Source organism: Trichomycterus rosablanca, chromosome 12 (genome assembly GCF_030014385.1).
Source record: "Trichomycterus rosablanca isolate fTriRos1 chromosome 12, fTriRos1.hap1, whole genome shotgun sequence".
NCBI lineage: Eukaryota > Metazoa > Chordata > Actinopteri > Siluriformes > Trichomycteridae > Trichomycterus > Trichomycterus rosablanca.
The window spans coordinates 6,349,603-6,376,761 of NC_085999.1; the positions used below are offsets into that span (position 1 = coordinate 6,349,603).

Genomic DNA, 27,159 nt, shown 5'->3' on the forward strand with positions numbered 1-27,159 from the left:
TTTACTTTACACGTGTTTAATATTACTGACTCGGTACAGTGATTAATATTTTACACGATGGATCAGGAGAAGAAAACAATCGAGTGTTTCAGAAACAGACTGAGGCAGCTGATTCAGGTCGCTCCTGTTCTAGACGCACTAGATTGTATAAGCAAAGGTCAGAAGGAGCTGATAAGAGCCAAATTACGAAACGAAGGGGATCTAAAGGCTGCCGACCTTCTTCTGGATGAAATTCTATATAAAACCTGTCCGGATGGCTGGTTTAGGACACTCATTACGGCCCTGGAAAATAGTGGATGTAAACAAGCCGCTAAATATATGGACAAAGATAATCTTCCCAGTCCGTCCATGGAGGCTGAGAATGACAGCTACATCAAGCTGATTGACCTTCTAAAGCTCACTTTGGTAAATATGAAGACCAGCGATGTGTGTGACCAATGTTATCAGCAAAATATCCTCACTCAGGAGGACTGTGAGAACGTAAGTACTACTGATCAACAATCGATTCTTAATGTTGGGTATATCAACTCGCAGATCTGGCGTCGTATTAATAAAATGATCATTTTTAAGCTATCTAGGAGTTAGAGCTGGGCGGTATGACGGTACATTCGGTATACCGACTTTCTAATATACCACTATACCGTAGCACAGTTACTACAACAGCTGTAGGCTTTAATAGGCAGCAAATCATATAATATTGTTTGCCACTAAAAGCGCTATGGAGTGCTGTGCAGTTTAGATACAGCTCACTTGTAAACCAGGTAGCGTTTTTTTGTTCATTGCACATTACAGTATAAAAGATTAAATCACTGTATACTATACGGTTTGTTGGGGTGTGGTTGTTGCAGAAAAGCAAAGCATTAAGCAACGTTACTATTTGGGCGAAAATACTTAAGTTTAATTGCTATACCAACGTTATACCAACAACACCAACGCAACCTGGACACGTAAATATGTAAAGTCGTCCACTTTTCTACAGCAGACCTGTGATCAAGTTGTACAGTCAGTGGAGTCTTACCTCAGTATAATGGTATAACTGTGCATCTCATCATTCTCAAAACTGTTCATTCAATCTCCACATCTCCTTGTCACTTGTGCACATCATAATAGCATTTCTCATTGTGTTTCACATTTTGCAAATGCTTTTGTACATTCATGCAAATGGTCATGTACAATTGTCTGCTGTTTTTTTTGCATTATCAATTGCTTATGTCATGTTTATCAAAATGTGTTGTACTGAATGTCTGTTGAATTGTCTTACCCTCCAAAACATTTAGGCTTTGGGTCATTGCCTAGGTCATTACATGCAAAAGTGCTGAACATGTTGTCATAATCTCTCAGGCATAATTTGTACATTTCTATGAAACGTTTTTGGTAAATTTTGGTAATTTATCCTAAATTGATTAAATTGTTCTCAGGTGAATCTTGGCTTTCAGTTAAGAAGGGGAATTTGTGAAGGTTTAGATCAACCAATGGTCAAACAGCTCTCAACCATAGGTCAGAGGTGCATCTCATGAGGTGTCACCTTTAATTGACAAACATATATAGAAACAAAACATTGCAGTGTCACAAAGTCTCACAATGGAAAGACAAGGCCGTGTACAGGGTGAACAGCCAAGAAGAGGGTTAAGGCTTCGCAGTGGAAGGTTCAGGGGACAAAACAGAGGAAGAGGTAGGAGAGTCCATGCCACTCGTAACACCATCAGGCAATGGTTTGCCATTTATCACAGAATGCTGATGGAATTCCTCCCACCCTACTCCCCATTCCTGAACCCAATTGAGGAGTTCTTCTCAGCCTGGAGATGGAAGGTGTACGATCACCAGCCGCACACCCAGATGAACCTGCTGACTGCCATGGATGCAGCTTGTGAGGATATCACAGAAGATGCCTGCAGAGGCTGGATTAGTCCCTCCAGGAAATTATTTCCATGCTGCATTGCAAGGGAAGATATCCAGTGTGACGTGGGTGAAAACATGTGGCCCAACAGAGAGGAGCGTCAGGATTTATAGAAAAGAAAGCACTATAATTCCTTAAGTTGTTGTCTCAGGTTGTTTTGAATGTTTAGAGTAAGTTTCTAATTTTGTAGTTTTTCCTTTGTGTTATAGAGTGCTGCCAAACAGTTGTCTGTCTTTCCTGAATTTCTATCTGATTTTTTTGTCAACAAATTGCAGTGCGAACAATACAGTAAAAGAATATTACTGTATAAATTTGATTCCAGTCCAATTTCTTGCTGTCAGTCTCCCACATACAGTCATGTGTAATTTTGTGTTTTGTATAAGTTTGTATTTTGTAACACGTATACCGTTTCAATTGCTATGCCACAGAATGTGCAGCGTTCTTGTAATCAAAAGCTTAGCTAGTTTCCATCAGAATATACTTACAGTGTACACTGTAGGGCTGGGCGATATGGATCAAAAATTATATCTCGATATTTTTTTCTGAATGGCGATATACGATATATATCTCGATATTTTTTTATTCCATAAGGTAATAACAAAAAGACACTTCTGAGACAAAGCTACATGTTCCAATTTTTTTACAGGCACTTTTATTAATATTCATGCTGGGGAAGCTTCACACAAGAATTATTTTTGCTTAAAAAAAAAAAAAAGAGCTATTCTAAGAAAAAAAAAAGTTGTTTTCTAAGGCATCTCCTGTTGTCTAACGTGAATTACAAATATATTGTCTGGCCCTTTAAGAATGTTAAGTGTACTATAGGGCGCAGGGAGCGAGTGTGTAGGGAAGATGTTGGAATGACACGGTTTCCGGCTGAGCTTTTGTGACATTAAAAGTAAAACCCCGTTAAAGTAAACCCCTCGTTAACCCCCCACCCCCCCATGTTTGGACTTTATACATTATTTTATGTATATGTCGCCACAACATTAACATTTACATTAATATTTTCTTTTACTGTATAGAACTCAGTTCTGTAATACAGGCAGAACTAATCGTTCATGTTACTGTGTAACTATTACAACATTTAATGCATTTTAATCAGCGTTCTTCTTCATGCACTTTATTATTATTTAACAGCTTTATTTGCTGTTTAATTGCTGTTTGCTCCTTGTTTACTGCAGAGTTAGTTCATGCAATTTAATAATGTTTGGTTGTTTATTGGCCGACAACAAGAAATACTATAATAGAAGATAAATAAATAAATGACATGTCGGACGTCGGGCGATCGTCCAGTATAACACGACCACGTACAACATCCAGTACAGAAATCACTCCCATAATGTTTGTATTTACAGATAGAGCAAGTATATGCACATCACATATACAAACACAAGAGTCAGAACAACAGGAGACGCACGGTTACGTTATTATTACTTTCTCAACACTTAATGTGAAGTAAATACGTGCATGTCAGCGCGTGCATGCGCTTGTGTTGGTTATTATTCTGCTGCTCATCTGACACTTTGAATTCGAACCATCTCCAAATAATTACAAAATTAGTCATTATTTTTCTTTTTAGTAAGCAGCTCCTCTTCGATAGCTTCTGTCATGTCTTTATCCGTCTCCATGCTATCGCTGCCTGCAGGAATTACTGGTTAAGCGGTGGGGAGGGGCGAGTTGTGTTCAGTGAAGGAGAGAGGAGGGGCGAGTTGTGTTCAGTGAGGGAGAGGGGCGGGGCGAGTTGTGTTCAGTGAAGGAGAGAGGAGGGGCGAGTTGTGTTCAGTGAGGGAGAGGGGCGGGGCGAGTTGTGTTCAGTGAGGGAGAGAGACGGGGCAGGTGAACATGTGCAGAGACAAACTGGGAGAAGAGAAAGACGAACTGTCGGATCTAACTGGAACGCAACATTTATATCGATATATGCGATATTGTCTTATCTTATATCGCGTATGAAAATATATCGATATTTTTAAAATATCGATATATCGCCCAGCCCTAGTACACTGTTGCACTGACAACATGACTAAGTATTTTGACTGCCTTGTTCATAGGCAATGACACACAGACTAGACATTCTGATGGCACTGACAAGTTGATTGACATAAATATTTGCTTTTGAGGCAAAAACAAAGAATTCTGAGCGAGGTACGTGCTTTTGCAGGTATTTCATTGAGTTTTGCTGTTTGCACTAACTGTTTTGAGAAATGCGCTTGTTGTGATGCCAATGTAAATCATGATGTGAGAAATGTACCAAATCGACTGAGAAAAACTGTAACTAAAGACTCACTCTGCTTATGGAAGGTTGTGACTGACCCAAGTCATCACTGTTGCAGTGGTGAATTTTCTTATTTGCCAAATATCTTTTATCCTATGTTAAGACCACCAGCCATTTTTCACCATTTGTTGCCCGAATCGCTGATTGTCGTATGTCCACACAGGAAGTATCATCATCTCCGGTGGATGTTTGGTTGCCATGGTTTAATCAACGGCTGTGCAACACCCATACCAGCTGTAGATTTTCTTTTTACATATTTATAATTACACACTGCAGGTTTACATAAAAATAGATGTCTAAGGACTTTTTGTACAGAATGACTATATTATGCAGCAACCTAAAAACATGCATTCATTCATTCATTCAGTGTCTGTTTTACCACCGCTTTATCCTGGTTAGTGTCAGATGGGTACCTACAAAACAAGTATATAAAATTTCTACTACAGTCTACTAATTAATTATACTAATTAATAAAATAGTAGCGGGAACAATCTCTCTTTTTCTTTCTCAGATAAAGGCTGAGGTAAGACAGCAAGGGAACATAGCTGGTGCCCGTGTGCTTCTGTCTCGGCTGGTGAAGAATGAGCATGGCTGGTTTTCTCAGTTTCTGGATGCTCTCGAGAAAACAGGCCATGGTATTCTGGCATCGGAATTACGAGGGGGACCTGTTGAGCTAGATGGTAAAGCTTGCACCCAGCACTGATTCTTCATCATTCACTTAAAATATGTGGCCTACCTGCAGTACATACTTAGCTCACAGCCCTGTCTTTCACCAAGCTCTAGCACCCTCACAAACGCTGGCTGTGAGGCAGATATTTGCCCTGAGGAAGACACCAACCTATCACACCACATACACACATCTGTATGGGACCTTTGGGTGGGTGAAACCAAAAGTAGGGCTGCCGCTAACAACTATTTTTCTATCGATTAATCTATAGACTATTTTTATCGATTAGTCGATTAATCTAACGATTAATTTTCCTTCAAAAAAAAATTTCATTCATTTAAGCTTCTTTTATTTTAACAACAAACTGTATGGCATAATAATATGGCACAAAACTAAATGTTAACAGGGTTTATGTCCATATAATCAAATTCTCAAGTGCTCCATATTAAACAAAGTGCAACATGTGTTTATGACATTCCGTACACAAAGCACAGTGCTTAAACTTATAGCAGAAATAAAATTGTTAGAGGTAGCCATGTCTAATTAAGTCCAACGTACAGTAATGACAGAATGAGCCCAGATTCTAGCCTACACATTCACTCAAAACTTACTTCACATTCTAAACGATGTAAACAAAGTGGTAAGTGTTTCACATAAGAAGTTTTGTGAGCTTTGATCGCCATGGCAACCACAAAAATTGCAAGCCCAACGCAGCAAGTGCGCAGCTCGTGTGAATGCGCCATAACTGAACTCGCTAAGAAATACGGTATGCCAAGATCACCGTGATTAAGAAGCTTAATGAAACAATATAGAAGTAAAAATGAGCCCTAACTGAAGTCGCTAAGAAATACAGTATTACAAGATCTCCACGATTAAGAAGTTGAAACAATATAGACGTGCAACATGGCGCTGGTGCTGCTGTGGTACCATCAAAGCTTTTCACAGTGTACAAACCACCTTTTTGTTTTGTGCCAGTTTTAAGTATTCCCAAACTTTTGATGATTTGGGTCTTGGAAAACCTTGAGCTTTTCTTTGAAAGCTCTTTACAATTGGCCTCTGACTGCTGCAGACGGCATTTTTTAAGACTGCGCTTAATGCCGCCAACCAGTGACTGGACCAAATACGACTTAGGTCATGCACGCAGCAAGTAGTGCTGAGGGAAATCATATGAATGTTATATGAATGGAAACGTAGAAATTAAAAAGGATCATTTACAAACATAGTTTTAAAAACGATGCATCGACTTAAAATATTGACATCGACGCATTTTTAGCGTCTATATCATCGACTAGGTCGACCAATCGCGGCAGCCCTAACCAAGAGTACTCAGAGAAAACCTACTTGGACACTGGGAGAACATAACATGTATACTTGGTCACTGAGTTAAGTATACTCCCCTAAAACATGCAGATGTTGGATTGGCTACTCTAAATATCCCTACATGTGTGAATATGTAATTCTGGGTAATGTGAAAAGTAGTGATTTAGCAGGAAAACAATAGAATAGTCACTGCTTACTACAGTCACACAGTGTTGAATATTGTATTCTTTTTGTTTCAGATGAAGTTGATAAACCCCAGGCACTGGAGGATAAGAGTGAGTTAGCTACTCAGGCTAAAGAGACGGGAGAAGCAGTGGAGGATTGTTCTCAGAAATCTCTCTCAACAACGCCCTCAGAGGCCTCCAGCTCTTCTCAGTTATCTCTATCTAATTCTTGTCTTGGGGCTGGAGCTCTTGACAGTAGTTTGGACAGCAGTGGCTTTCTTACCTCAATGGACTTAACTGCTGAGCTTAGTACTGGAGGTGCAGGTGAGTCAATGTCAGCTCCAAATTATTACACCATACATTTACATTACATTCTACATTATTAAAACCCATAATGATAAAATATGATAAAATCAGAACGCTGTGATATTATGAGCATTGATGAGAGGGAAATCATGAAAGGGGCCTTAAATGACATCATAAAATGTCTTTTATTAAGGTGATTGCCAATAACAGCATAAATCAGCTAAGTTGCACTAATAAGTGACTCCATGTAAAAGCATTAAGCAACTAACAAAGTTTAAAGAGAGTCAAATAGGAGATTCCAGAATTGCAGCTGCATCAGTCACAAATACTTTTAAATAGTTTAATATTTAAGGTAGAGTCATTAAAGTCATGGCAGGGTATTTCAAACATGGACTAACGACATCAGCAGAAAAAACCGTGGTTACAAGATAAATCTCACTTATGGCTAAACAAACTTCATGGTTACAGCCACAAAGATAAACACACAATTGAACAAGTACCTCCATAATTCAAAGTCAACAAAATTGTGAGTATCACAAAGCTGAAATTAATTTTAGAATTTAGAATTATTTGCATCAAAAGTACACGCAAGGATGCAAAATGTGGTGTAAGGAGCACAAAACCTGGAGCCATGTTTCATCATTTGTTTCTTAGGGAAAACTATTAAATAAAGTGTTGTATATTAAATCTTATAAGGTCAAGAAGCCAGTAATACCTAGTCGACAATAGTTCCAACAAACAGATTTATTTGTGTTTCTGCATATGTCCATGGTTAGCATTATTTTATTCTGCACAGATGTTGACCTGTACAACGGTAGTGAAGAGGCGATGGAGATGGAGCAAACAGCAGTGAGTCTGGATCAATCAGGTAACTGTTTTATATCATCTGTACCACAAGCAATACTACGACAGCATATTAGGGCCACTGTAAAAAAAATATTTTTAAGTTTTGATTTCAAGAATAAAGTCGAAATATTATAAGAATAAAGTTGAAATATTATGGCCAAAGAGTGTGCAGGAGATTGGGGATTCCTTTATTTGTGAAACCGATACGAAAGTATAACTTCATGAACATCCCTCATTTTAACACAAGGATCATTTCGACTTTATTCTCGAAATCAAAACTTATACGACTTTATTCTCAAAATCAAAACTTATACAACTTTATTCTCAAAATAATTTTGACTTTATTCTCAAAATCAAAACTTATACGACTTTATTCTCAAAATAATTCCAATTTTATTCTCGAAATTGAAACTTATACGACTTTATTCTCGAAATCAAAACTTATATGACTTTATTCTCAAAATTCGAAACCTTTACAATTGTATTCTCAAAATCGAAACTTATATGACTTTATTCTCGAAATAATTTCAACTTTATTCTCAAAATCAAAACTTAAACGACTTTATTCTCAAAATCGAAACTTTAAAAAATATTTTTCTTTAAAGTGGCCCTACTACGCCATCATACAATACAAACAAACCACACATGCTAAATAAAAAAAATTTTGTACAATATTTATGAGATATTTTGATATTTGCACCAAATTGTATCAAAAATATGAAATTGTTTGCAGTTAAGCAGATTTTTCCCACAAGCATCATAAAATTTTCCAATGGTTGAGTTATGATGTACCAACCTACTATTTTAAAGGGTTCATGCTTATTTATAACATTTCCTGACTATTATTTTATTATGTTCAATAAATCTTTTGAAGCAGTTAAATATAATAATACAGTACATTGCAAAATTATACCGTCAAATCCTTAACTTTTGTCTCAATACACAAAAGTAAGTGAAAGCTATTTTCAGATATGTTGTACACATTAACCCTAAACATCGAAGTGTAATTTTTTAACTTAATCATTAAAATACCTCTTTCAGATAAGTGATCACCTCCTCAGAGAATTATTATAAACTATTATTACCTTGCGCAGATACAACCAATTATCATTCAGATCATACACAGGAATAGCCAGTTGCCACTAAACAATTGTAGTGGTTTTGATTACTTCATGTTAAAACTTACTGTTTCTTAAGGAATCCACTTCTGTGATTGTAAATGCACTTTCAAAAAGATTTCAGTTTAGTCCTGGAAAGGTACTAGTTATGACACAGCTGCAAAAAGTCCGAGGCTTTAAATATCCCTCTAAGTAACATTCAGAGCACTATCTAAGTGGAAAGTTTGTGGAAAAGACCTTGGATCATCCCTCCAAATTAAATCAGAGAGACAGGAGGATACAGATAACGAAAGCTACCCAGAAGGGGTGGCACAGTATTGCAGCGGGTAGCTCTGTCACCTCACAGCAACAATTCCAGGGTCCCTTCTGTGTGAAGTGTGCATGTTCTCCCTGTGTCAGCGTGGGTTTCCTCCTGGTGCTTTTCCAAAGACATGGAGTCAGACTAGATGTAGCTACTAAAATTGCCTTAAGTGTATGTGTGAATGTGGTGTGTAGAGCCCTGTGATATACTGTATGGGGGCATGCCATAGCCTAGTGGTTAAGGTACTGGATTAGTAACCAGAAGGTCACTGGTTCAAGCCCCACCACTGCCCGGTTGCTGCTGTTGGGCCCTTGAGCAAGGCCCTTAACCCTCAGTTGCTCAGACTGTAACTGTATTGTAAGTCGCTTTGGATAAAGGCATCTGCTAAATGCCGAAAATGTAAATGTAAATATACTGGCGACTTGTCCAGGGTGTTTCCTGTCTCTCGCCCAATGAATCAGACCCACTGCAATCTGTGTGTGTGGTGAAAGCCAAACATCATAGAATTTGACTGAGCACATGGCATTAAATAAACAGTTAATCAACTATATTTAAGGTTAGATAATTGGAGCACCTTGCACAATTCTGAAACAATAAAAAATAAGTCACATAATAATGGCATTACATATACTTAAACTTTACACTTTTTAAATAATTAAAACTAAAACCATACAATACTAACCGCTAGCAGAAATAAATCAGGCAAAAGTAGGACAGAATTATAGGCGTTCCACTTAACGAGTCGAAACAGATGTGCGCATGCTCGGTAGGAGAGCTCGATACTGCTCAGTCCTGTTTCTCCACCAGATGGCACCATATGAACCAAGGTTTTCATTTAGTTTCTTAAAAGTTCAAACAGGTGAGTATAGAATAAATAGAATAAACATAAGTAATTGCTTATTTGTCTTAGTGTCTTGATTTATTATGGCTTCTTGCATCCATCATTCTATCAAATTAAATAAGTGGGCTGCACCCAAATGCATTTCAGTTATTGTGGAATAATCAGTCTGGTTTGAGCCAAGTGTGAGCCTGTGAGATTGTTTTTATTGAACATTGGCCATAGATACTCATTCCTGTCCAGCTGGTATGACAACTTCTAATTTCTCAGTTACAATCACATCAGCTAGGCTTTATGCCTGATTTGGGCCTTGGCAGGAATCTGCCTTTTCTATTTCTACATATCTAAGCTAGTCTTATGGAAGCAGAATCAAACACTGTATAGATTTTTGTTTTCTTTTTTGCAATTTTGCAATTGTAAACATCTGTCTTGTGCATTTCATTGAAGAGGTGCATCCCCCTTCTCTTATTCATTCTCCCAATTTAGCTATGATCTCTGTGACATTCTCACTGGCCAGGTAGGGCCACAGACTAGCCTCTCACTTGGTATGTAAAAAGACTAGGATTCTAAATCACTCCTAGGCGTGAGCGAGCATAAGTAAGAGTGAAAGACTCTGTTATTTACGGTTTCCCATTCATTCCACATTTGTATGTTCCTTTTTTAATTTTTTCTACATTTAAATCATTGTATTTCTGTTACAGTGAGCGAGCAAGAAATTGTCCTGCGTGATTATCAGACAGAGGTTGCTGAGCCAGCTCTGGAGGGAAAGAACATCATTGTCTGTCTCCCGACAGGAAGTGGTAAAACCCGAGTCGCAGTGTATATAACCAAGCAACATCTGGACAGCAGAAGGCACAAGAACCAGCCAGCAAAAGTTGTTGTCCTGGTTAACAAGGTACTGCGGGGCAGCTGTGCAAAAGTGCATGCAAAGTGCGAGCCTGAACTTACATTGTTCTTTTTTTTTCTTTTTTCCTCGATATGATTAAATGATGAGGTTCAATGAGGTGGAGGATCAAAGCTCTGTACAGACCACAAGTTCCTTCAGATCAAACTCGTCAAACCCTGTCTTTAAGGACTTTATTTGTTACGAAACTCTAGCCACAAGGTTAAAAGGATATAATTTGTTTTATAAAATTGATTTTATACATCAGAGTTTGCCTGAAACACCTGAACTCGAGAGTTAGTAGAGGTGTCCACATACTTTTTATCCACAATCGTGTATAAATTAAACTTCATAGTTTAAGTTTCACACTTGTTTACTTTACAGAGTACCATTCATATCTAGTTTTATTTGTTCGTGGGATTCAGTGAAAATGCAGTGGGTATTTTGTGACTGTTCAGGGTGGCAGCGTAGGGACTTTTTTCTTCTGAATCATAACTTAAATAGTGATTTTCAAAAATGTGATTCACTGCAGAATAATCTGACTTCCTCACTCGTGATGTGCTGCTGTAAAACTGTTGTAGTGCAGACTTAACTACACATTTATCCTGCCAAAAGCAAATTATGTTTATATTTTTATTTGTCCTGTATGCTTATGTTTTTATCCAACCTGACCTACAATAGAAGTCAAAAGCTGTAAGAGATGTCATTACAATCAAATTTTCTGTGACAAAATTATTGAAATACATTCTTTGTCCAAAATACTTTCATAAGTTTATTGAGAATTCATCCAAACTTCAGGGTCAAAAACAGATTTGGTTTCGAACAGAGGAGACCAAATCTGTTTTTGACCCTGAAGTTTGGATGAATTCTGTTGCCACTGGTCGGCTGGGTGCCATATGGCGAGCATAATTGGCAGTGCCTGCAGCAAATACTAACTGGCCACCGTATCTGCAGGATGGGGGCCGGACTATGTGTGGGTGGGTGGGTCTTCATACGCTGTGTAAGGACCCTGGTTGGCGGAAGAGACGCCTGTGCAGAATGCATGGGTGAGAAGAGGAGGGCTGGACAAGTGTCGGAAGAGGCATGTACAGCGACGTGCTCTCCTCGGATGCAAACGGGTATCTCTCCGCAGCGAAAGACAAAATTTAGTGCTAAATCGGGAGGAAAATGGGGAGAAAATGCATAAAAAAAAACCAGATTTGGTTCTGTAAATTTAAAAGATTTACAAATCTTTACAGTTACAAAATCTCTAGTATTAAGAATGATATAACCTGTGTATGTAAACCTTTGAACTGTTTTGAACTGATCTGCTTTTACAATGTATTTCAATATTTTGATATGTTTGACAAGTCAAAGCATGAAGTAAGCTGTTATGGAAGCTATGAGGCAAGGTAGAGCAGCTCCTTTGTCTGCTACAAATATAAAAGTACAAAATATGAACAATGAAAATGGAGATCTCACATTACAGGCATTTTCTAGGCTTGTTGTTACCTGGACATCTAACTGGGATTTGCTCAGGGCCTGGCAGGTTTTTTTTTGTTAAAGTGTGGGTTTCATGAAAAGCAAGTTGTTTATTCAGTTTACAAAATACACAGCACATACACCGACTAGGCATAACATTATGACCACTGACAGGTGAAGTGAATAACGCTGATTATCTCTTCATCACGGCACCTGTTAGTGGGTGGGTTATATTAGGCAGCAAGTGAAAATTTTATCCTCAAAGTTGATGTGTTAGAAACAGGAAAAATGGGCGAGCGTAAGGATTTGAGTGAGTTTGACAAGGGCCAAATTGTGATGACTAGACAGCTAGACAGTGGCTAGACAGATCATCTCCAAAACTGCAGCTCTTGTGGGGTGTTCCCGGTCTGCAGAGGTCAGTATCTATCAAAAGTGGTCCAAAGAAGGAACAGTGGTAAACCCACATCTCAACTAACAGGAGTTAAAGGATCTGCTGCTAACATCTTGGTGTCAGATACCTCAGCACACCTTCAGGGGTCTAGTGAAGTCCATGCCTCGACGGGTCAGGGCTGTTTTGGCAGCAAAAGGGGGACCAGGGGAACACAATATTAGGAAGGTGGTCATAATGTTATGCCTAATTGGTGTATCTAACAACACACAGGGCTAACAGGTCATTTTATCAGTCTAGGATGTTCTGGAAAAACATTGTCCTTATAGTTATTAGGAGTCATAATGCACTTAATGGCATGTAATAATAATAGTAAGTATTATTATTATTATAATTAGTTTTGTCACTACTGCATATTAGTTTCTGTTTCACTGTCAGTGCATATCACATTTTATGTGAAAGTTAAAAAGTTATGTGTTGAAAGTGTAAACCAACGAACCTCTGGTTTTACTTTACTTCACAGGTGCCCCTGGTGGAGCAGCACTACAAAGCAGAGTTTGGAAGGTTTCTGAAACACCCGTATCGTGTTGAAAGAGTAAGCGGGGACTCGCAGCTCAAAATCTCTTTCCCAAAAGTCATGAACGAAAATGACATCATCATCTGCACGGCACAGATCCTGGAAAACTCTCTCGCCAAAGCCATGCAGGGTGACGAGGAGGGGATCAAGTTATCTGGTAGGTCACGCTTTCTCTACCATGACCTTTTTTGTGAGGTAATTCCCAAGGTTTAGTATTTCTGCAGCCAAACTTCCCTTTAGCGCTAGTACTGGAGCTGTGGGGAGCCCAGTTTTATGACCACCTGGTGTTTCATTTGCCTTTTTTTCTGTTTTTGTGCTGTAGTGGCTGCCAGTTCAACATTTTTGGCAGTGTACACCACAAAGGTGGAATCTGCCTTCTGTGACATATGGTGTTTTTTTTACTCTTTTTTTGTCTAAGCCACACGTCTGTTCTATCCATCGGTGAATGAATGAGTGGTTGGCTGACTGATCAAATTCACAGGAGAGGTTTTTTTTTTCTCTCAGTGACTAGTAATTATTGTTCCACTACAGAACTGAATCAACAGAACTTAATCACATGGGACTAAGTGTGCAATACTTTTATAATTTCACTCAGACACATTTCTTTTAAACTATTTCAGCTGTAAAATACACTGGAATTTTTTAGAAGCATGGAGCAGTGCAGTGTGGGATTACAAAAAATGGGAAAACTCTTTCATTCATACTTGAATTTATACAGCAGTGCAAATAGCTAACTTAAATACATCATGAGCAGGAAATTGATTCACTTTCTTTACCAGTAAGAACCTTCACTACAATGACTCTGTGGAAAGTTTTGAGATATTTGAACTTTAGGGCAGTGCCATTTACAGCCATAAAAATGCCAAGGCTGGTGTTTACATTGCAACCCCCTCTGGATGGTGGCAAAGCTGGTCTAGGCATTCCAAAGGAAATGGTGGGTGTTCCCACATGTCTCATCATGAATATGAAACCCAACAGATATGTTACATCAAGCTTGGGGAATTGGGTTGTTAAAGGCAAGGGAAAACAAAATCATATGTTTTAGAGTTCAGTAGGTTCAGTGTGGAAAATTCAGCCCATTTGTTAATGTTTGGTTCTTCTAAACTCGCAATGGCTGACTTTCAACATCTGACTACTGATGATTAGAATCACATGGTGAGCTGTGTGACACATGCATCTGGCTCTGGATGCAGGTCATTACGTTACATTATTATTAAAGTACATACAATCTGACTTCATTTTATATAGAATTGGGAGTTTTATAGGGTATAAACACAGTAAATAATGTATTGCATTATATTACCTATTTACAAAATAATTTCCTGCACCTCCATCTTCAAGGAATTTGAAATACTTTCAGTTCAGGTGTTTGCAGAATGTTGCACAGCCAAGACTTATTAATGCCAGAGGACATGAAGGCTACTAAGCTTGTAAAAGGAAGGTCACTGGTTCTAGACCAATTACCACCAAGTTGCCTCAGTTGGGCCTTTGAGCACCCTTAACTGCGTAAGAAATACTTGATTACTAGGGATGTAACGATGAGCCACAAGACAGTTGAAAATCGGTGCACATGTGCCACGATTTGAATCGGTTATTCATTTAAGATGAATCGATATTCACTTTAAACAGCAAAGGGCACTGGCGCTATATTTTTTTTTTTACACAAAAAGTGAAACCAGCATTGTTTTGCATGGTTTGCACCTACCTCAGAAATAAAAGGGCCTTCATTATTTAGACAAATAAAAGATAAGCACAAATACTTTATTTTATTTTATAGATAAATAATAAAAGGAAACTTTGTCATAATTTGTGTTTAATTTCATTTTGTTAAAAAAATCGGGGGGAAAATCGTATCGTGAACCCAGTATCATGAATCGTATTGCATCGTGGGTAGAGTGTATCGTTACATCCCTATTGATTACAGAACATTGTTAAAGCTTTTATTACATTTTTTTCTGCTGCTTCAACTTTTTGAAATTAGGTTGTTAAATAAAGTGTTTAACTAAGCATGCTTGTGATGGGTTTTCTGCAGAGTTCACATTAATGGTAATTGATGAGTGCCACCATACACAGAAGGGTGAGGTGTACAACCACATCATGACCCGCTACCTGAAACAGAAGCACAGAAATGCGACGCTCCTAAAAGAACATAAAGAGCTAGTGCCCTTACCACAGATCCTTGGCCTCACTGCCTCCCCAGGTGTTGGAGGAGCCAAGAACCAGCAGAAAGCTGAGGAGCACATTCTCCAAGTAAGTGCATTTTAACACACATTCACAAATACATGTGCAATAAATACACACCTACAGACACGCTCACACACACTGTGTATCTAAATTCTGAAATCAAATACTTTTGTTCCAAACCCCTCTGTGGCCTCTCCAGTTAACACCTCCCATTCTGTTAATTTCCACCCATTCCTTTACTCTCTCTAGTCTCTGATTCATAACCTCTAATGTTACTCACGACCTCTGTGTTCAGGGCAGCTATAAAGCATCTTATGGCAGTTATGCTTTACTAGCCAGATGGAGCTCACACTTAACAAATCAAATGAGTCCCTTTAACTTCTTTCTGCATTTTTCCACAAGTTTTACAGTCTAACATGGATTTTCCTTATCTTTATGAATAAATTATCCAGTATTTATAAAGTATTTGTAGCTTATATTTATTTAACACAGTGAGCAATTTGATATGTTCCTGTACTGTCCCTGTGTAGTGCCCCTCCCATATAATTTAGCTATAATAATAATATCTAATAAAAATGTTATTGTGCAACTGAAACAAAGTAAGTACATCATGTAAAATAGTTGATTTGTAAAGGACTAGGGGTGCACTCGTTGCTAAATACAGATTATGGCTGTTCCAAGTCAATGAGAACAGCTAACAACAAAGTACTGTATATAACAACCTATAAAATGCCAATATCGTGGGAGCTCGGGTGGTGCAGCAGCAAACCAGCAGGAATAAAGGAGAGACTCTCCATATGTGGAGCAGATTTCTGTGAGAATCTACCATTTACTGGTGTAAAAAGCAGTCGGCGACTGCACATGTTTTAAGATCACATGTGCATTGTTTGCTCATGTAAGAGAAGGCAGCAGGATGCACTATGGATGATTTGCCTTGCAGTGTACTGAATTTGAAGAAACTGCTGGTAATGTTCTGTTACAAGATGTCACAGGATTTCCTTAGATGTCTTGTGAAGTCTGTGTTTTGACAGCACATTGGGCAGGTGGTTCTAATGCTTTGGCTCACTTGTGTATTCTAATTGTATTTAATAGAATCAAAATATCTACATGTGTAGCAGTTCATTTACTTCATGTTCTCTGTTTGCCGTTAGATCATCGGCTCGGCATTGATGTTTGTGGCTGTTGTTGTGAACATGTGGTGTAGACTTTTTCTACTTTTTCTACAAGAGCCTCATATGTTCCTCCGTTACTCCTGCTGGCTTGCTGCTGCACCACCCGAGCTCCCATGATATTGACATTTTATTAGGTTGTTATGTACTTTGTTGTTAGCTGTTACTCATCGACTTGGAACAGTCATTATCTGTAGTTAGCAAGTATTTAACAAAGAGTGCACCCCTAGTCCTTTTCAAATGAACTATTCTACATTATGTTCTCACTTTGTTTGAGTTGCGCAATGACATTTCTTTACTGACTAGATGCAGTTGCATGCACAGAAAATTTTTATTAGACAATGATATGGCAGGGACGGGGGAAATGGTGGGGTACTTAAATTGCATTTCAGTAATTCTCCATACGTTACAGATGTGGTAGATAGACATTAAACTGAAACATGCTAAAGAACTTTTTTTCACCATCAGAGGAATGCCATTTTAAATTAACTCCACATGTTGCAGTTGAACAGTCCTATGAGTGCTATTAGAGAGAGCAACTACAGTAAAATAATGTTTTAACATTCATTAGTCATAATAATGGTGCCTTGCAGATTTGTGCTAACTTGGACGCCTACACAATAATGACGAAAAAAGGAGGAGAGGAGCAGAAGGGTCCATACAAACGTATCGCAACTGCTCCAGAGAGAAAGGAGGTATTTATTAGTCTTACAAATATTGACATTAAAAATGATTTAAAAAATAATTTATATAATATACAATGTTTTTATTTTAATTCCTTATATGCTCTGTACACAGGTGCAGATGTATAATCAGATCTGTTTCTCATATTACAATGTACATAGCTTTCCTTATTTTTCTAAACACCCCTCCTACTTACTGAGTTCAGGTTTCACACCTGATTACAGCTTTGCATACCTGACTGTATTTGCAAAAGAAGAACTTCTATGCTCTGGCCTGCAATGAGCCCTGACCTAAACCCCATAAAACACTTTTGAGATAAATTGAAACGCAAGCCATATCTTCTTGTTCCAGCACCAGTACCTGGCCTTTCAGTTAAATTAAAATGTAATTAATTTATTTATTTATTTATTTATTAATTAATTTATTAATTTATTTATTTATTAATTAATTTATTAATTTATTTATTTATTTATTTATTTATTTATTTATTTATTTATTTATTTATTTATTTATTTATTTATTTATTTATTTATTTATTTATTTATTCATTCATTCATTCATTCATTCATTCATTCATTCATTTATAAATGGGCCCACATACCACTACAGGCTTTTTTCTGGTATCCAAACACCTTTGCACATATATTGCATATATAGATGAGTAATAAATTGAGGGAAGAATTAATATAAAACGCAATAAGAAATTATCTGGGACCTTTTCCTCTGACTCTGGTTTTCCTCCTGTCATTTAAAGGATCCCTTTGGAAACGTGATCAAGGGTATCATGAACAAGATTCATGAGCATGCCCAGCTGAACCCACTGTGCCAGCCAGGAACCCAGAATTATGAGCAGTGGGTGGTGCAGACAGAGCAAAATGGTAAGAAAAATGCACTTGAGCAAGGCCTCTCTGAAACACCCTAAGCATGTCTTCAGAAATACAGTATCATGTAAAGCAAGCTGAAGTTGATCGTAAGATAACATCATAAAATAAGTTACATTATACCTTAACCACAAATGTAGTGTGACAGACCCTGGCTTTTGGCATTATTATTAGAAACGGTCTCGATGGTCCTTTTTGTCTTTGGTCCAGAGCACGCAGCACCCATGTCATCCAAAAGAAGACCTGAAATAGTCTGGCCACAATACACACATCCATCTGGTTGATGTGATGTCATACCCATCCCAGATGCCTCAGAGCCCAGAGAAATTGGCAGCGCTTCTGGACACTGTTAGCATAAGACTTCTTTTTGATTTAGTCTTGTATTTAACCTGGCATTTGTGGATGGAACTACATATTGTAATGTTTGACAAAGGTTTGCCCAAATAGTCCTGAGCCTATGTGGTTATATTGCTTATAGATGAATGTTATAGATGAAGATCCAGTTATTCAGCTTAGACTTGGACTCTTGCCATTTATGTACTCAATTCTCTCAAAATGTTTACATATTTTGATTTTTATAGTCTAGAGAGTAAAATTTCCAAATATATTCTTATTTGTGTTTAATAATCCTCAGCCTGTTTACCCCTAAAGGACTAGGCCTTATTCTGGATGCTGCTTTTGTACCAAAATGGAATAACAATCATCTGTTGACATTGCCTGTTTTAAATCATGTCCCAACTTTTTTTGAAATGTGTTGCAGGCATGAATGACAGGAATGAATTTTATATTTAGAAATTAAATGAATCGGCTACTCAGGTGGCGCAGCGGTAAAAACACATGCTGGAACCAGTGCTGGAATCTCGAAAACATTTAATAAATCTCGAATACTGCCTGCCGTCTGGGCTGAGCGGCCACATGAACAACTATTGGCCTGTTGTTCAGATAGGGGTGGGATATTAAAAAAAAAGCCAGATAGGGTCTCTCTCATAACTAATAACTAATGCAATTACGACCTCTGCTGGCTGATTGATGGCACCTGCACAGAGACGGGAAAAGAGTGCTGTCATTGCACTCGTCAAAGTGTAGGTGACAAAATGCATACGGCTGCTGCCCAAGTGTCAGAGGGGGCGTGGGTTAGCTTCGTTCTCCTCAATCAGAGCGGGGATCGGCATTGGTGGAGAGGAAGCATGATGCAATTGGGCAATTGGACATGCTAAAAGGGAGAAAAAAGGGGAGAGAATGCATAAACAAAAATATTTTAAAAAAAAAGAAAAAGAAATGAAGAATTTGACTAGACAAAAAATGTGAAATATTTTGTGGTCACAATGTCCACAATTAAATACAAGCCAACTTTTCCTGATTTGGGTTGTAAAAATGCATTTAAGTTTTTAAAATAGTTGCATTTGTTGTTTAGTAAATACTAGTAATACCCCAAGTTAAGAAGTAAAATCTAATTTACTTTTTTACAATAAAAAATCAAGAAAAAAATCTGTATAATTTAGCAAAGATAAATTTTGCCTAAATAACAACCTTGGATTTGTAAAAATGTGAGCAGGAACTTTAATTGTTAAATTATTTACTTTGTTGGAAAGAGAATGTTGGAACAAAATATGGGAAGGTAGTAGGGATGCACCGATCCGATATTAAGATCGGATATCGGTCCCGATATTACCAAAATGAGATAGATCGGGTATCGGATAATTAGGCCGATCCATGGGGTCGATACGCTGCCTCAGTAGAGAGGATTCTAATAAGTCAATATTATTCGAACGCGCTACTTAGACAGCGCTTCCATCGGGTTTCACGTTTAGCATTTAGCATCTTGCAATTAAAACCAATGAATTGAGGTAGCACAGCACGCTAACGTCAATATAACACCTCCCTTCATGTATTGATAACGGTTACATTTCCTGACAAGCTCGAACTTGCAAATAAAAACACAAGTTTATACAGGTTAAAAATCAGTAATATTTTATTTACGTTTGAAAATAATTCGTTTCTCCGCCCCGTCAGCCATGTTTATTTTTCTGTGAGAGAAGAGCACACGACCCGCAATGAATGCTGGGATTGCCTTGATCACCAAGGCAGCATCTGATGCTCACTCGTTCTTGAGCCAAAATAAGATTGAAATATTAAGATACCTTAGTAGTGAGGAATTTAAGGCATCTAGGATTTCTAACAGTCTCCTTATCGGGAGCGCGCACAGGATGACGTAAGATGCTGTATATGTAGAGAGATCGCTAGCTTCTCCAACACACCCATTATGTTGAATTGCACTAGATGTTTGCTTGTTTACAGTGTTTGATTACTGATTGTATTGTACCAAGGTATTCGTTTATTCTCAGGTTCTTCCGCTGCTAGATTTTATTTTGAATTACTGTTTACACTACATATTTAAAAAAATATATTGATTACTGTTTGTGTAACTACTTCAGTTTCAGCTGATACATTTAATTTATTTTAAAATATTTTAAGAAGAAATATTTAAGAAAATATTTTAACTTTTTTATTTTGAATTTGAATGCTGTGCCAAGGTCCTGCACAATTGTTTATTATTTTATTGACAAATAAATAGCAGTTCAGTACATTTATATCTGTGTTAATTATACTGTATTTTGTTTTGCAAACTTAGTAATGTTTAAGTCAATCCTGATGCCTTAAGTCTTTCCCACATGATAAAGTATACGGTTTATTAATTCAACAATGGTATCGAATCAGTATCGGGTATCGACCGATATGCAAAGTATATGTATCGGATCGGTATCGGAACTGAAAAAGTTGGATCGGTGCATCCCTAGAATGTAGTCACCACTGGGTTTGTTTATTTTAGAATCAAACTATTGTGCAAGCAGCTGATTGATTTAACAAAATCTATGGAGCTGGAAAAAGCCACATTTCTTAATATAAATGTATCCTAGTAAAGTAATACAACATTTTGGTGTCCATATGAATGCCTATATTATTAGTGATACTCTGCTGGTGGTAGAAGATGTAACATTTAAATGTGTTTTTGTGATCATGTAGCTGCTAAAGGGGAAGATCAGAGAGTACGGGTTTGTGCAGAGCATCTGCGTCAATACAACGAGGCTCTTCACCAGAGCAACACCATTCGCATGTCTGATGCCTTTAGCTTCCTTGACAAATACTACAATGAGGAAAACAAGAAGAAAATGAACCCTGACGGTGATGAACCCATTCAGATCACTGACACCGAACGTTTTCTCTTCAATTTGTTCAAAGGTATCACAGCGGTGCTTGTCATATATTGTGAGATCAAATAATGATGCTTAATCGTTTCACAAATTTTAAGCATTCAATCTATCAGCTTATTACAAGTAATAATAATAATTATAACAATAATAAGTGTTACAAACCAGTAGCTTAGCCTTAAATTCCACTACTGCTGAGCCACAGTTTCAACATGATTCACCTTCAGCCTCTTCTCTGTGAGTTCAGTCAGCCCAAGCCTGGGCTGCAATCCCCACCCAGGTATTTAATTAAACAGGGTTACACAGCCTGTCAAAATAATACACACAAAATCTCACATTGGCTCAGTAATAGAGCTAGAGCTGTATCAGCACACAATCCTAACCAAAATATGATGTAGCACAAGCAATTCACTCCCTGCTCAGGCATTTCAGCCAAATAAAGTAAATAAAAGTAAAACTTTATGCTAAAAAATAGATTCCTAAAATTAGCAATGAACTTGTTTTTTTTTGTCACCAGACATGTTTTAAGATGACATGATTATTTACTGGGTGGCACGGTGGCTCGGTGGGTAGCACTGTTGCCTCACAGCAAGAAGGTCCTGGGTTCGATCCCCAGACGGGGCGGTCCTGGTCCTTTCTGTGCGGAGTTTGCATGTTCTCCCCGTGTATGCGTGGGTTTCCTCCCACAGTCCAAAAACATGCAGTCAGGTTCATTGGAAACTCTGAATTGCCCTATAGGTGTGTGTGTGTGTATGTGTGTCTGCCCTGCGATGGACTGGCGCCCCATCCAGGGTGTTACTGTATGCCTTGCACCCATTGAAAAGCTGGGATAGGCTCCAGCACCCGCCTGCGACCCTAACTGGATAAGCGGTTAAGAGAGTGAGTGAGAGTGATTATTTATTTTCTATCCTCTCCTAATTTTATTGTATTTGATAGGCAAAAAAGAGCATCTGCAGCAACTAATGAAGAATCCGCAGTATGAGAATAACCTTCTGGGTCAGTTAAGGACCCTCATCCTGTATGAGTTCACCAGCAGAGCCGAGGTCAGAGGCATCATCTTCACCAGAACCCGTCTAAGTGCTATTGCTCTCAGCCAGTGGATTCAGGAGAACCCAAAATTTGATGAGGTCGGGGTTAAAGCAAGCTACCTGATTGGTGGAGGGGATCAAAGTGTGGTGAAACCAATGACTGCGGTGAGAATAAATATGTATTAACATTAAGCAATGTATGGCTGTTGATAAAAAAATTTTTTTACATACTTTCCTAACACACTTTCTTTATTTTTCAAGGCTATTTCTGTATGTTTCTTTTTTGTGATTGCAGGCAGAGCAAAGGGAAGTGTTGAACAAGTTTTATAATGGAAAGATCAACCTGCTGGTAGCCACCACTGTGGCAGAGGAGGGCCTTGATATCGCGGCCTGTAATGTTGTCTTACGATATGGTCTGGTGACCAATGAAATTGCCATGATTCAGGTAATTGTTTGACTTTTGGTTATTTTGTAGTAATCCATTTGTTTATTTGTTTTCAATGACCGCTTCATCTTGATTACTGTCACAGTTGCTGTGACACCACCTGTAAATACAGGGTGCAAGACAGAACAACACCTAGAACTGGCCGTCAATTTCATAAACAGCAATTCCCAAAAGCCTCAGTTTACTGTTCCACCCTCAGCTTGTTTCTAGTGTTTTTATAGCTCTTAGTCACTTTGACATTTGTATAAGCGTTGCACCTATAGCCACTTTGCAACTAGTTTAAGCAATAGTACTGTAGTCAAAGCACATTTATTTTTAACATTAGTGTGTTACTTATTGGTTACAGCACATTGTTTAGCTTCAGTTCAAATTTTAGTGTTCTTCTTTTGATGATGACTGCTGCTGCCAATTTTATCCTAGCATGTATATACTTTATAGCAGCTTAAGGATGTTTTCACATACCTTTTAGAATGTGTACTGTAAAGGATTAATCAGTGTGTTTAATAGAAACATGATTAATAGCTAATCCGAAATTAATGGTTTGTGTTATTAATTTAGACAGAATGTGTTTACCTATTATTATTATTTTTAATTTGATGCAGACTATGAGTAATTGTTTTTGCCACTGCAGGCTCGAGGCAGAGGAAGAGCAGAGGACAGCAGCTACACGGTGGTGGCAGAGGCTGGATCGGGTGTGGCAGAAAGGGAGAGCGTGAATGAATACAGAGAGAAAATGATGAACAAAGCCATTGCCAGGGTTTGCACTATGAGCCGAGAAGAGTATGAAAACAAAGTAAGAGTCTGGTTATATGTCAGCATATTGAGAAACTTGTGTTTTTTGAAACTGTGTTTTTTTAATACATCAGACACAGTGGTTTTCAAATTGTGGTATAACTACTAGTGGTGGTGTGACCACTGTTGAACAGAAGAAAGTGCAGAGCACCCAGGAACACTGTATTTAGGTTCTTTCATGAATCACAGTCAGAGTTTATAGCACGAGTCAGGAAACAGGCAGACAGAGTAATTGTAGGCAAAAGTTTAGTGGTTAAGGTACTGGACAAATAATAAAAAGGTTGTTTGCTCTAACCCCACAACTTTTGGACCCCTGGGCAAGACCCTTAACCCTTAATTGCTTAAATTGTATTCAGTCATAATTGTAAGTTGCTTTGGATAAAAAATGCTTAAATGCTTAATGCTGTAAAAGTAAAATTAATCATCACAGCCCAGATAAACACGCTACGGTCAAAACCAAGAGAGCACAAAAGACAGATTACAAGAAGAAAGAGAACAGGAACACACAAAGAAACAAGGTTTCCATTTACAGATACATTTACTGCATTTAGCTGATGTCCTTTATTTAGAGCAACTTTAAGAAATGCTTGTTCAGGAAACATTTTTTGTACAAATAGATACTGGTCTAGGAAAACAAATCTTCCTGTACTTTCAAACTGGGTTAAAGCAGAAAATTTTTTAGAAAGATAAATAGATACATTAGTAAGTGCAGGTAGGTTCCTAGATGAGTGCCTAGTAAAGAGGTGGGTCTTTAATCTGGGTCTTTTAAAGATGGCAGGGAACTTGGATGTTCCTGACCTGGATTCTTGTACAGAGAATAGTTACAATTCCTGTCTCTCAAGACTCAAGAACACAAACAAGGAACATATAAACATATAAAAATATGACTCGGATCAAGCAAACATGCCTTTTGGATAAGATAAAAAGTATTAATTGGTTGCAAATATAATAATTTTACTAGCACACATACAGTGCAACTAGTGTTGCCTCAAACTTTTTTTTAGCTATTCATTACTGCAAATGAATCTGATTCTTGACTAGTATAATTTTTTAGTCTGAAATCATAAAATCATGCTTTTCAAAACAATTACAAATATACTGTAGGAACTTTAATTTGCTTGTTTTGTGGTAAGGTTTGGGTTAAGTAAATACTGTTTAATAAATTAAATTGGCTTATCAATAACCTTTTAAAAACTGATAGACAGAGTAAATTAATAATAAGTATTTGCCTGCTTGGTTAGTCAATGACCTGTAGGTTGGATAATTTTGTTCCATGAATTAATTAATCCCAATTTTTAAATTAAGATCCCTTTGTGTAACATCACAATTTACTTTTTTAGGGGTTTTCATTTCTTTGTACTTAGAGGTTTTCACAAATCTGGTTTGCATACCAGACTTGGCACAGTTTTTTTGCCTTATTCCCCTCCTATTGTTATTTAGCCTTAGGGACGGCACTGAGAATGCACTGACAAGTGCACCTCCCAATGGAGAGTTGGTTTCTGCCATTCCGCCAGCCCAATAATGTCCATGCATATGGGATTCGAACCCTGGATCCCTGGATCTCGGTTGTGGGCTAGCATACTTTAGTGCTGTAACACCTGAGTGGTTGTAATTTCACACCTTGGATAGTAAAATAAAGTTATTTCATGTGACAAACATGCAATAACAAAGTTGTTCAAGGGAACTTTTGTAGATTCATCCCACTGTAGATTCATCTTAGGGGATTAAACATTTTGGCTTTGTAGCTTCTGCTGGAATATTGTACATGAGTGTGGTCATGTTGTGCTTAGATAAAGGAGAACCAGCTGCAGACGATTATGGAAGAGCGTGTGAAGGCGAAGAAGAAGCAGCAGCAGAAAGGCATGATAAAGGAGGACCCCAGCAAAGTGAAGCTAAAGTGCAGGAGCTGTAATATATTTGTGTGTTCTGGAGAAGACATCGAAGTCATTGAGAGGATGCACCATGTCAATGTTAACCAACCTTTCAGGTACCTCTCTACTGGAAAACAAATAATGGTGGACAATGATATTGATGATCATGACAATGATGATAATGCTTGCTTGATTCCAGGGAGCTGTTTATTGTGAAAGAGAACACATCATTGCAGGAGAGATCACTGGATTGTGAAGCAAACGGAATCATGGCATGCAAAACGTGTGGACAGGTATGCTGCTTATTATCTGCAAATGTTTTTGCATGCTGGTCAAAATTTTACAATACTACACTTAACAGTACTTTATTTAAACACGCATTGTTTTTATTTTTAGAACTGGGGCTCTATGATGCTTTATAAAAGCATCGAGTGTCCTTGTCTCCATGTCAAAAACTTTGTGGTGACTTTCGACTCAAAGAAAAAGACCTTCAGCAAATGGAGTGAGCTTCCTATCCGGTTCCGTGCATTTGACTACGCTTTCCATGCTAAGCGTCTCACAGAAATGTCGGATGAAGAGATAGACATAACTGAGTGAAATAGCTGAAAACATCTGAGCAACACTTATGGGTTATTTAACTGTTAGTAAAGACACTGCTGTGCATTGTGCCAGATAATATTAACCCTTCATTTACATGTTATAAGTGGCCTTTCACACTCCTGGGTGCTTATATAAAAGCTTTAGTATTTCATGCCACATTTAAGTACAAAACAGAGTAATCTGAACTTTGTATCCTCATCTCTTTTAGCTGCTGTAAAAATAGTCTATGCCAGGAATCAGCAATCTATGGTGGCAACCAAAGCTGGCACGTGAAGCACGTTTGCACGGCACACTGATTGGTAAGAGTAAAAAAAAATTTATTTCATGCTCAGGGCTGCGCCTTATTAGTTGGATCCGTTCTTACACCTTGTGTCATATGCTCACTCTCGACACCTTGATTAACCTTAACAAGCAAACATTACTCCACCTTAACCGCCTCCACCCATGGCCAGTTAAGGTTGAGTAATTTATGCTAGTTAAGGTTAATCAAGGTGTTGGGAGTGAGTCAGCTTTCAATTTCGTGTGAATTTAGTATAGCATGGCTGCTAAACGCATAAAAGTTTATGTTTATTCAATTCAACAAGACTGGACTGATTTGACAAAGCACCACAGCTTATTTAAGGATGATGCTGACAAAATGGAATCAATCAAAAGAGCAATTTCAAGGTGCAAGAAACAGACGAGTGTTCTTCATAATTGAAGCCATGGTAAAAGTTCACCTCATATACACCACAAATGGATCATCTTTGCAGAGAAAGTCAGGGACAAGGATCACATTGACATGTAAGTTTAATTAACTGATTAATTGGTTTATGTCACATACATAACAACAGTTTATGTTATATGACTGATGTATTCCATGGCACGCTTAGTACTTCATCTTCAATTTATTTTTTTTAATCGACAAAAAAAGGTACAAACATTAAACCTACAAAAGTACAAAAAAGGTTGCCGACCCCTGGTCTATGCAATGTATTTTGAAATGTATAACCATGTCTCTGGTTTTATTCGATATCACCACATTTGGGGCTTCTGTGATTACTTTTCTTATGCCAAAATTAATTACGGGTCTTGAAGTAGTTTAAATCATCTTTATCTGGATAGGGTGGCAGAGTAAGTACTATGTTTTTGGGGATTATTCTTCTGTAATAAAATGTATGGCTGTCAGATTTCTCCCTGTGTTTAAGAAGTGTTTTCTTCTAAATGTTTACACTTTTGAGCATTTTTTATGTTTAATATTAAATTGTATTTAACAGGC

The 27,159-nt window shown here is 37.8% G+C and overlaps 1 protein-coding gene across 1 annotated transcript; it reads left to right on the top strand.

Annotated features, from left to right (window-relative positions):
* On the top strand, positions 1-27,159 carry ifih1 (interferon induced with helicase C domain 1). Its single transcript, XM_063005924.1, has 16 exons — positions 1-480; positions 4,681-4,849; positions 6,396-6,644; positions 7,423-7,494; positions 10,431-10,624; positions 12,985-13,195; positions 15,071-15,288; positions 16,985-17,086; positions 17,830-17,953; positions 20,981-21,196; positions 22,102-22,358; positions 22,489-22,638; positions 23,270-23,431; positions 25,221-25,417; positions 25,501-25,594; positions 25,698-27,159. Exons 1-16 carry the CDS (start codon positions 58-60, stop codon positions 25,896-25,898), a joined length of 3,039 nt encoding a protein of 1,012 aa, XP_062861994.1. The 5' UTR covers positions 1-57; the 3' UTR covers positions 25,899-27,159.

Bases quoted from the DNA above. Each gene is read 5' to 3' on its own strand.
- ifih1 (XM_063005924.1), top strand. From the start codon at position 58: ATGGATCAGGAGAAGAAAACAATCGAGTGTTTCAGAAACAGACTGAGG. The intron at 10,625-12,984 runs GTACTGCGGGGC...TTTACTTCACAG, and splicing joins TTGTTGTCCTGGTTAACAAG to GTGCCCCTGGTGGAGCAGCA. The intron at 17,954-20,980 runs GTAAGAAAAATG...GTGATCATGTAG, and splicing joins GGTGCAGACAGAGCAAAATG to CTGCTAAAGGGGAAGATCAG.